We start from the raw sequence: 12065 nt of genomic DNA on the forward strand, positions 1-12065 counted from the left end.
TGTGCTGTTTTGTCTGGCTAAAGTATGAAGCATATCACCATCCCTACTGAAATATTAAATTCTGTTTCATGATATTATTTGCAGATGGCTCATATACTACAGAGATTCCTGCTTATTCCGATGGCTTCCCCACACGCTAGATCACTATAATAGCCTCCTCTCTATGCACAGCAGAGTTTTATAAACCTAGTTTTCTGTTTGCTCTTGCTTTTTTCATAACTCTTGAATTGTCACAGTACAGTATTTCCCAACTCACCCATCCACTTTTTTTGTTTTCTATATATTTTATGTTGCCTACTTTATCGCAACCCCCACCTTGGGACTCCTCAACTCCATTTCCTTGCAGTGACTCCTTCTGGGAGAGGTGGAAACTTGAACAGCTACAGAATACCCTTATTGCTGATGCCGGTCAGTGTCCAGTCCCAGGTCAGTGGCATGTTGAATGGAAGGTTCAGGTTCCATTCTCCTCCCTCACCTGCTCCCCTCAAGACAACTACACCTTTTTAAGCTGCAAAGAGAACTATCTTGTGCTGTCACTGGGATGGAAACACTAGGAATTCACTACCAACCACCATGAGCAGGCACTTTAAAGCACTCAAGTAGAAAGTATGCTGTAGGTACACTGAGCTGCTGCATCACCTGCACCTGAACTGTTGTTTGATAAGACCACCATCTAATTAGATTGACTTGTCTCTGCAATAAAAGGGGAATGCATAGTAAAATGCCCAAAATATCCTAATGTTAGTTTTTTGTTTTTGTATTTTTTAGGCAATCACTCAGGCGTGGTTTTGAGCATTAACTCCAGAGAGATGCACAGTTACCTGGTTAGCTGATGTTTACAGCTGAACACAAAAACCGAAAGACTCTTCTCTGTATCTTTTAATTTTTCCCTGGGGATGTCACCAAGTTGCAAACATGGCTGTGCCTGCTGATGGAAAGTAGGTTCTTAGACAGTCCTGAAAATACAGATGTCCATCATCTGTTGCCAGGGGGGGGGGGGGAAGACTATAGACTGGGAATTTGTTACAATTCAAACTCAACGTAAGGTAGCAGATTTGTAGCCCTAGGCACACTGGATGCCAAATGTTCTCATTTCTGTATATGTTCCTTATGTTTGGCTTTAGGAGGACTGGACTTGAATTCTTTTTACTGGCTAGGGTGTGCAATGGAAGGCTGAAATTTAACAACCCTGAAGAATTGACTTTAAAAACAAGTGACTAGTGCAAACATGGCTGCTTGACTGCTATACATTTATACTTGTTTAAAAGGCTGTGACGACTCAGTCTGGTTCAGCACTAAGAGAGGAATGAGCCAGGAGACAAAGGAACTCCTTAGCTCTTCTTCAATTCCAGTTCTTACCTTTAAAATGTGTGGGACAGCCTAATGAGCATCAGCTCACTATGTGAGTCCCTGCTATAAACTGAAGAAGTGATGTATCTTCTTGCAAGTAAAATGAGTCCTAAGAAACCCCCAGCACTTCTCCCCCATCCCACCCAAGAAAACCCACTAGCTTGATTCTACTTCCAGATCAGGTGCCTTCACTTCTAGAGGCCAGTTTAAGTTGCTTCTCTCTCATCATCTAACTTGAGCACCTCCATCCTGGCAGTTGCAAGACCAGTTATTATGTAATTAGCAGTTCTGACTGCCTGACCCTTTTTCTCTTTTTAAAGTGTAAATACCTCTTTTAAGTAGCTTTTGTATGTTTTTTTAAAATTTCTATTTTGAGGGCGGCAGCCCGATACATGTAAGAATTCTCCCTCCTCCCCTCCCCCCATGTCAGTGCAGCACACCACAAACTTTTGTTGTATAGATACTTAGTTTCCCTTTGTGTTCAGTTCCTGCCTCTAATGTAAGGATGGGCAAACTCCCAGCTGAATTTCACCATGCTGGATATGTTTGACAATCAGGAAGGATAGTAGCAGGGAACAGATGCAATTTTAGGGATTGCAGTTTCTGAGTTTGGCCGCCAGGTGTCACTCTTATTCCCTCCTCGCTGAGGAGGCCATATTTCTGCAGGAAACTACAGAGGAATTGTCAACAAAGCCAATTTGGGAAAGGCATGTGGGTCAGGTCGGAGTTTGTTTATCCTCCCTTCTTGCAGGTTGTTTGTACGTGGGGTGGTTTAGGGATTTGTGTAGGAAATGAACCACAGCATCGTTCATCCAAATGTTAGGCATCCCATGTATCACAGCTGCCTGGAATTAGGACTCTCTCAGAAAACCTATTTAATCTTTTCACCTTTTGCCTTCAACAAGAGATGACTAGCTCTTTTTTACTCACTGAATGTTGTGCTAATGCTTGTAACCAAGTGTCCGTACCACCTTCCCTAAAGTGGTTAGTCAACTATATACTTGTGAATAAACAAGTAGTCATGCCGCTAAGACAGAATGGCACTTTCTAAAAATTCTCCTATGCAGTAGGTTGCTCTTCCATGTAGCCAGGGAATTAATGATATCATGGAATATGCTTTTTTCAGAAACAACACATTAGCATGCCACCTTCTGTGTGGCAATACAAAGCTCACAATCTGTGTAAAGCACAAGAAAATCAAGTTTAGGAATTAGCAGTATGAAAGTGGATGGGAACATTTGAAAAGAATGGGAAGTACATGCTAGCTCCTCAAGAAAAGATCTGTTTGTAACCATCTCACAAAATTTCATCCAGTGAACTAATCCACTGAGAGAGGAAATACAGTAAAACCTGTGTTATCCAGGACGCTCAGGGATTAAGGCATTCTGGTTATCTAAAAATTCCGATTATCTGAGGGTCCCATCAACCTAGGAAAAACCAATGGGCAATAAAACTCAAGTTTTTAATATTAATAGTTTTGTAGTGTGAGGCAGTTGGTGTCACATTTCTGTTTTGAGTTAAAGATGATAAAATAAAAAATTGTTAAACCAGTCATGGTAAACCAAGCTAGGCCTGTGTGCCTGAAGATGTGACAGTATTGTGGCTGGGGGCAATGCCAGTTAACAAAGTTTTCTTGTTAACAGAGTGCTGGATGACAAAGGTTTCACTGAACTTGAGTTGACAGTGCTGTGTGTAGGACTAAGTATAATTCTGACACAGTCCATTCGACCATTAATATCTAAATCCTGGATTTACTGAGATTATGCCCTCATGACTGGTGTACCAGCGGCTTGCTTTTTCACTACGGCTTTTAGGGAAAGTGAAATAGAAATAATATTGTAAACCACTTTTCTTGGGAAGTAAATTCAAAGCTGTTGACATGACCAGGACAGGAAACTGGTTATCTAAAAATTGGTTGACTATTTAACTTTTGAATAATGTAAAGAATTAAACTTCTGTATGAGGGTCTTTTTGTTGGTCTACCTAATTGCTAAGGGAATTATAGGGATTAGTTCACATACACCAATTTTATGCTTTGACAGCTATTTTTATACATTTACAACAGTTTGATTCATTATTCCTGTTGGCAGGAAACTCCTGCTGCAAAGCATAATATTGAACTGTTGTGCAAGACTCTACCAGTCTTTACCATTAATCCTTAGCACTTATGTGTGGTGCTTGGAATTTTCCCAGCATTTTCCAACATTAATTAATTTAATTGTTGAACCTGTGAGGCTGGTATAACATGATGCACAAATGTGGTGAGGCACTATTTTCTGAGGCGTTTTCAGTATTGTTATGTCTGTGTAAATAATACCCAGTAGATAATAAAGCAGGCCTTTGGAGTTCCTGACCAGAATGTCTTTATAAAGGATTCTTTCTAAAATGAGAGAATGTCATTTCCATGCAGTACAAGTATGAGTTTTCATTTAAATAAAAACCAACCAGTAGTAGGTTTTGAATCTGTTTGACTGTGTCCATGGGAGCATGTTTGTTTTTAAAGGGAAGAAGTGTATATACACTAGGGATGTAAAAAAGGTTTTAAAAAAGTAACCACATCCATTACAAATACTAGCAGTTATACAGTTACATGTGCTGTGGATTCACTTATACTACAGAGCCCGCAACGCAGCCAGCTCCTGGGGAACAGGCAGGCAGCGGGAGCTGGTGAGCACCGGGAGGTGGATGTTGGCCCCATTCCAGAGGAGATGGCTGCCATCCGGAGCTCCAGGCTCTGCAGTATAAGGTTTAACCAGTTAAATGGTTAAACTCTTACATCCCTAGTATACACCCACACTCTTTTGTATCTCTTTATACAGTGAGATAGACAAATGCACAAAAATATATTTGTATATATGTGTGTATATATAGTTGTAAACACACTTCTATAAATATGCACAGAGGCGTGCGCGCACACACACAAACGCTTGTAATTGCATTAAGTTCTAAGTGAGGAAAGACACTGTTAAACTCAAGAACAAGAAATAGGTGATCTGGGTTTTATTCCTGTGTCAGTCTTCCTGAATTACTTTGGGCAAGTCATTTAGGCCCAGATTTTCAATATATTTAGATGCTTACGGTCATGAGAATTATGTACCTAAGTAGCTTTAAAAAGCTGGGTCTTAATCCATGTGAACCTGAAATTTTGTCTACACTTCTAAAATTAAAGTGTGGCCACAGCAGGCGCACTGGGAGAGAGCTTTCTCAGCACTCTATGTAAACCACCTCCATGAGGGGAGTAGCTAATTACTGTAAAAAAACAACAAATGGTCTGGTAGCACTTTATAGACTAACAAAACATGTAGATGGCATGAAGCTCATGATAAAGCTATATTTAAAGTATATAAAGCTATATATAAAGTGCTACCAGACCATTTGTTGTTTTTTTTTCCTGCGGAAAAAACATATGCAAATGAGGCTAAGCATATTGCCGCACCTCATTTGCATAATTCATGAGGTTTCATTTTTGCGCAAAAGGCTTTTGCGCAAAAACCCCCTCTTGCACAAGAGCCATTCTTCTGGAAAAAATGCAGAAGAACAGTTTTTGTGCAAGAGGGAGGCTTTGCGCAAAAAGGAGCTGTGTAGATGGCTCCTTTTTGCACAAAAACCTCTTGTGCAAAAACGGAGCCTCATTCATGATGCAAATGAGGCAGTGATATTCCACACTTAGCCTCATTTGCATATGTTTTTCCGCAAGAGCGGGGCAGTGCAGACATAGCCTGAGAGTGTGGTTCCAGTACTGTAACTTGCTGTGCTTAGAGGCCGGAAACAAGGGGAGAGTCATGCCCTGTGCCAGAAAATTGCGGTTCAGTAAAGTGCCAGTATAGATTTAGCCTAAATTTCTTCATCTGTAAAATGGGGATGATAATCCTTAATCTGTTTCACAAGGATATTGTGAGCCTAAATGTAATGCTCCTTGTGTGAGATCCTCCAAAAGAAAGGCCTATAAGTGTAGAGTATTAGTAGTTAATTCCCTTTTTCTTTCTTTTCATCATAACAATAATGATAATTTAAAAGGTTATGAATAAATATGAAATCAGTAGCTCCATACAAAGGTGTAATAGTGTTAAAAAGAAAACACTTTCTAAGACAGTTTATTGTTGCATATCGGCATTGTGACATCACCTTTGATTTTGCTCATCTGCCCACGGCTAACTAATGTGTTAAATTTATTTGCATTCTGCAGTGTTAATGAGTAAAAGGCTTTATAATATGGGTTCAGTTCACAGTTGGCATCTACTGGAATATAGCAAAGACTGTAATAGCAAAACTGGCAGTATATTGGCCTCATCTACTTAAAATGCTAAGTGTCTTGAGTTCTAGAATGATCTAGAATGTTCCTTACTGCCTTCACTTTTCTCGATGAGGCATTCTTAAATAAATACCTAGGGTTAGGGCTGCCATTTTGGATTTCCTTTCTGCATTATGTGGAACAGCATCCTGTGGCTGATTTTAGGCAAGTTTGTTTCAGTTTTAAAACGCTTTCCTCGTCGTAAGCTGCAGCATACTCACAAACGTATCTGAGAGGTTTATAAAACCTCCTCTTTCATTGTATCAGTAAACTTCTCAAAAATAACCCCCCCCCATAAACTCCAAGGTGTGTCTGTGATACTTTTGGGACCCGGTTCATTGCAGCTCTGCCCCTTTTTAGTCATTTACACCAGGTTACAGAGAAGGTAAAATGCTTCTATATTAGAATGATGAATAGTTCTTTACTCCTTAAACAGTCTTCAGATTGAGTCATCCATTTCTCCTCAAATAGTCACACTAAAATAAATGGAAGTACTAGAGGAGTCAGGTATTAATTGATGTGAGAGGGTGATACAGTTCAGCCCAGAACCCACAAGGGTTAGTCCTGCTCTTGTTGGCCGCAGATTGTCTTTCACAGCCAATTGGAGCAGTGGGGAAGTGGCACAGAGCAGGATACCACTTCCTGCTGCTCTCATTGGCCACAAATGGTGATCCATGACCGATGAGAGCTGCGATCATCTGATACCTGCGGAGACACAGGTAAATTTAGAGGTGGGGGCCCTCCAAGGATTAACCCTGCAGATCAGATCTGGCCCTTGGACCAGAATTTGCCCACCCTGATTTAGTTTCGTGTTAATAACTATTCAATATTTGCATATGAAATAAGTTGGCAGTACTCTAGTTATATGTACAACAAAAAGATTATTTTGATAACCTTAAGTGTACTATGCAGTAATTCACTCCATGAATAGCCTTATTTCTGTTCAGTGGGACCACTCATGGAACAAACTAAAATCTGAGTAACAGTGTCAGAATCAGGCATTGGGATCCCATCCTCTTTCATTCTGCATCCTATTTGCTCTTTTCTTGGACCAGATCCTGATACTCACACTGAATTGTACCTTACTTGAGTTGTATGATTTCAATGGGATTAATCAAGGAATAACATGCTTTTCAGCATTAGTATGGAATCAAATTCTGGTGCTTTATTTTTATAGTTACTCCTTTTGGAATAGGATAGACTGATCAGGTTTGTTTGTTTTTTGTTTTTTATATATCATTGGGGGCTGTTAGAAGAATGAAATATTTTTCATATAACCTTTTAATGATTACTAGTTTTGCCCTTTTTTTTTTTTAAATATTGTCTGTGGTGTTTTTGGGGGATCTTCTGTCAGTAGATAGTGTCTCTTCAACTGAGGTCAATCAAATGTAACAACAATGGTGTCTATTCTGTACACACCATATGATTCTGTGTGAAGAGATACTTTTCTTTCTCAAAGAATAAGAAATATGTTCATTCATTTGATGTGTCTTCTTGACTATGAACCATTTTGGTTCTAGGTATGTTTTGAATTATTAGACTCGAAGTTTTACTATGTCGTAACTAGGGGCTTGTGGTATTTTCATTCATCCATCATTATCAATTTTCCTATATATCCAATTGATATCTTTAAAAAAATAGATTTGTTTTTGAGGGAATGGTTTTTTATTTTATTGCCTGTTCATATGTATTTAAAGTCTTTATTGTACAAGAGCATTTGATTGATACAGCGCTAAAATCACCTTCATCACCATTTATATTTCAGATGTTTTAGATTAAAATAAAAGCTTCACATTATCTCCAAAATAATGACTTTTGGTTGGGAAGTTTTCTCACATCATTTCCAACTCAAATTATATACCAGCTCATCAGTCCCACTTGTTCCCAGTTCATCTTCTATTGCTTTCGCCAGTCTAGTCCCAAATGAATATGGCTTCTGCGACTTGCCCTGTGATTTATACAGCCTAATCTAGCTAATCTATGGAAGTACCTCTATGATCTCCATCACTGTAGTATCTGAGTGTCTGGAGGTAGCAATAGTATCTGCCCATAAAGGTTTTTATGGTATTCAGCCTAAATGATGGAATTTTTTATTTCCTCTTAATATTTTTAGTGGTAATCCCCTCAAGCCATAATAGCTAATACATCTTTACCATTGATATTTATACTCTTCATATTTTTAGAGTATCACTGGACAGTCATTTAAAAACTCACTCTCAACTAGGGACAGATTCTCAAAAGAGTTAGATAAATGGACATTTTTTTTTTAATTATTCAGAGTGGAGCACTTTGAATAACTGGCCCTTGCAAGAGAGATGAGGATAAGGCTTGCCCTATCCATTGAGCTATGGTCCAGTCCCTTGGTTTTTCCTCTTGAAATTGTTCCGCTTTAGAGAAATAATTCGAGTCTGTGGAGTAGGAAGACTAGGTCCTGGGATCTCATAGACCCTGGGTAGTGCCCTAACCATAAGGCTATAGAACCCTTTGTATGCTTGCTTGTTCTTTCTTATTCTACCTTGTCCCACCCCAATATCTGCCATTTTGTGTGATTTTTCCTTGAGTGATTTGCACCAATAAGCAATCTCTGAGCATGTCTACCATATTGGTGCCCAGAGGTAAGTTAAGGGAAGAAATGCCCATCTTCCGGTTCATGTATTGCTCTGGAGCTTAAGGTTGTCCAGATGCCTAAAATGAGGCTCCAGGGCATAAGCGCTGATGCAGAAACAGGCACCTAGGGAACTTTTAATGCTAAAACATAAGTGCCAAATGAGTGTAGGCACCTAAAGCATTCAGCATCAGGTGAATGGGGGCTTTGTTAGTACCCATGAGGCCTGATTCTGGGGTTTAGGTGCCTAACTCCATGGATGGCAGATATAATAGGCCAGAGAAAGCAATGGCTTCCCTGCTACTGCCACTGACCCGCCGCTATACAATGGGCTGCAGTGAGCCTCCTTCCCTGAGAACCCAACCACCTCTTCCACTTCATCTCCCACCCAAAGGCTTCACTGCTCACTGCTGGTGCTTGTGGAGGAGGGGGCGGCTGCTAGCTCAGTCAGGTACTGGGATGGCCCGGTGCTCAGGGGCCAGGGAACAGAGGCTTGATGTTGGTGGGGGGGACGGATAAGCTTGCTATGGCTGGGGCAGTTGGGTCATGTCTCCTTCAGTCCGGGAGACTCCCTCAGGACTTTTCTTTTTACAGGGATGATTCTTCATGGCTCAGACTTGTAAGGACAAGACCTTAGCAAAAGTGGACTTGCCTCCCCAAACCGGGGTTTGCCCGCCGCCCGTGCCTAAATCCCTTTGTGATCTAGTTCTGTTGGCTTAGGGAGCTATGGCTTTAGGACTGTGGGAACAAATATTTACTCTCACACTTGCATACCCTCTTTCTCTCTAAATGGATGAAAAAAATCCAGGTGACATTAGTTGGTGGTAAAAGGCAAAAATGAAGATTTTTTTTTTTTTTTTACCCTGACCACTCTAATGTTAATGATTTCCTTGCAACCCTTGAAAACATTAACTATATTTGAACCTTCTTGATTATTCTTGATATAGTTGTTTGTAGAATTTACATTTAAGTGATATGGTGTAAAGCCTTGCTACATAGTCATATACAACATTTCTTAAATAGTTTGTCTTTGTAGTGTATTTTCTTAGTACCATTATAGATGAGACCAGGCTTTTAAATATCATATGTTGACAATGTATCTTGTATTTTTATTTTGCATGGTGCTAATGTTAATGGGCCAAATTCTACTTTTTGATGCTCATAGAAGCTCCCTTTGACCTGAACACTAGCTGCTCCAAGGGCAGAATTTGGCCCACTCTGTACAAATGTGGTGTCATTTCTCATTCATGTTTACGTACTTCAATCCAAATTAGGGTTCTGCACGGGAACAGCTCACGTAGGAAAACAGCAGCTTTTGAGGCCAGTGGCCTTTAAGGCAGACAGTCTTGTTATGGAATATAACAAAAGGTCGGCAGTGCTGTGTGAGATGAGGAATTTATCACCTCAACAAGCAGGAATGTACACACCTTTGCGCGCACACAAACAATGTGAGGCAATAAGGCTACAGCCTCAGGCTCATGAATGTAGCTTTGCTAAGAAAACACTGATAAGGGACCCAGATTCATGAAAGAAAATTCAGATTATGGAGACAATGACAGATATATTTTAGAACTATATTGCAGGGCATAGTACATACTATATTTTCACAACTTGGTATATACGGGACTATAGCTCATACTAATATTTTTTCCCTCTCTCTCTTCTTTAAGTCATGGGTAGTGTAGGAGAGAGACAATAGATTTCCACATGATTTTTCTCCATATGGTGTCTGAGTAAGGTGAGTCAGGTTCATGAAAAAAGTTGTTTCAACTCAGGTGCTAGTGGTTGTTCATCCACATCATAAAAACTGCTTTAAGGATAAGGGTGAAGTGGACTAGTGTCTTCTGGAATTGCAGTAGGAGTGCCCAAAGTGGATTTGAGACATCTGCCTGACAAATAATACTTCCTCTTCTTCTCCATCTCTTATGAATCTCCTTTCTTCCTGCATAAGTCCATACAACTCCCTGCAGCTAAAGTCTCTTCCTTCCTTACTATTACCCCGCCAATTCCATATCTTTTTAGTACAAGGGTTGGCAATGTCCAGCACGCATGCTATAAGTGGCACGTAAGATGTAAGCGCTGGCTTACTGTGCGGGAGGTGGGGAGATTGAGGGGGAGCCCATTCATTGCGCTTGCCCTGCAGATGTGAGACTGGGCTCGGGGATGGGGGAGGAAGAGTCTAGGCACATCCATGCGCTGTCGCCGCACATTACATGTGCTTTGTCTCTGCTTCCAGAAGTGGAAATGGCATAGTCAGTTGAGCCACCCCTCGTGGCAGCTTGGCCTCATCCCTTTCTCCACCGGGGGGGAGGGAGGGGTGGCCACTTCACGGCACGTTCCTGTCTCCGTCATAGCCCCCGGGCCAAAGTCTGGTAGTTCAGGCTGGCCTGGGAAGCGGCAAGTCTCTGCACTGGATCCAGCTTGTGTGCTGCTCTTCCTTTCCCCACAGGAAAAGCTGGAGCAGAGTCCAGGGTAGGACACCAGGAGGGGTACGCAGTAGAGAGAGCCCTTCTCCCCATCCCAGAAGAGCATTGTGGCCCAAGGAAGGAGGGTTAAATCTTGGCATGCCACTTTGGAATGGTGTCCGACCCCTGTTCTAGTGTCTTCCTTTCTAAGGCTATGTCAACACTACAATGATCTAGTGGAAAAAGGTGCTTAAATGGCGCTCCGCAATTTGCATACCTTTTTTCTGATGTTTTTTTCCGAAGGGGCTTTTCCAAAATTTGGCCCATCTATACTAGGCCAAATTTCGGAAAAGCCTCCTCTTTCATCAGTGCCCTTCTTCCTCATGGGAGGAGGAAGACAGGGCTTCCGAAAGAGCGCATCTGCTCTTCTGCCAAAAAAAGCTGCATCGGGTTCAATCATTAACCTCATTTTCAAGACTCTGTTCAGTATGACTTCTGCCTTCATATTGGCTCCTCTCCTTCCTTTGTGAATGACTGATTTGTTTGATATAAGCCATAGGTTTGGGTGTATTATACTATGCCAGGTTCTTGGACGTTTTGCTTCTAGCCCTTTGGACTTGGTCCCCAAAAGACTCTTAGCATTACAGTGTTCAGTATTGCAATGCCTAACTGACTGGTGCCTTGCTACCTAGTGGAAGCCATAGCCACAAGCTAGGAGTCCAGCCTTCTACTCATTCCTATTTTCTTTTATATTAACTCCTTTTGTCCATGTATTTTCTCAGTCCTTTTCCTGTAAGTTGATAGCTGCCTTCCCTTTCTCCTAAGCGTCCCAGTCTTCCCCATTTCACTTTATTTTGGGTCGTCCAATATTTTTTTAAATTGTCTCCTCCGCCCATGACCTCAATCCTCCTGCCTTCACTGAGGCTCTTCTGAGCAATTTCTTCCCCTACCCCCATATGACTCTCATCTCTGTTCTCTTCATCTCTAGTTTCCTCACTAATCTGAGCTTGGGCTGTGAGTTATGTTGGCACCTCCTCAACAGCAGAGCAAATCTGCCACTAATAATCTTCCTCACACTCACATTCTGCTTTGAAATCTCCTTTTTAAAGCCCTCCTCCCTCCCCTACTCACACCAACGTCCCTATCCTCTACTGTCCCCTGCTGTCTTCTCTCTGGGGCCCTTCTCCATCTCAGATTCTAGGAGAAAGGAGTGTTGCTGGCACATGTGTGTAACCACACAGAATGCCATCTCGTCACTTTAGGATTGCCAATTTTGATTGGACATATTCCTGAAGTTTGCATCAATCATTAATTAAAGATTAATCTTTGATTCCTGGAGACCCCAGGGCAATCCTGGTGGGTTGGCAACCCTATTCCTTTTGCCTGCCAAATGCTTGTCCAAGAGCTGAGGAGA

At 41.3% G+C, this 12065-nt stretch overlaps 1 protein-coding gene across 10 annotated transcripts in view; it reads left to right on the plus strand.

The window, feature by feature from the left end:
* Window positions 1-5566, plus strand: part of SORCS2 (sortilin related VPS10 domain containing receptor 2) — a 929896-nt gene extending 924330 nt beyond the window's left edge. For 7 of the 10 annotated variants that reach the window (XM_075930787.1, XM_075930782.1, XM_075930784.1 and 4 more), the window contains 2 exons: window positions 347-426; window positions 769-5566. In XM_075930787.1, the coding sequence (XP_075786902.1) occupies window positions 347-426; window positions 769-792 (104 nt within the window). In that variant the 3' untranslated portion in view covers window positions 793-5566. The remainder of the gene's footprint in view (window positions 1-346; window positions 427-768) is intronic. The other 3 variants (XR_012904391.1, XM_075930785.1, XM_075930786.1) reach the window with 3 other exon arrangements.
* Window positions 5567-12065: the final 6499 nt, after the last annotated feature.

This window comes from Pelodiscus sinensis, chromosome 5, assembly GCF_049634645.1.
Source record: "Pelodiscus sinensis isolate JC-2024 chromosome 5, ASM4963464v1, whole genome shotgun sequence".
NCBI classification, from domain to species: domain Eukaryota; kingdom Metazoa; phylum Chordata; order Testudines; family Trionychidae; genus Pelodiscus; species Pelodiscus sinensis.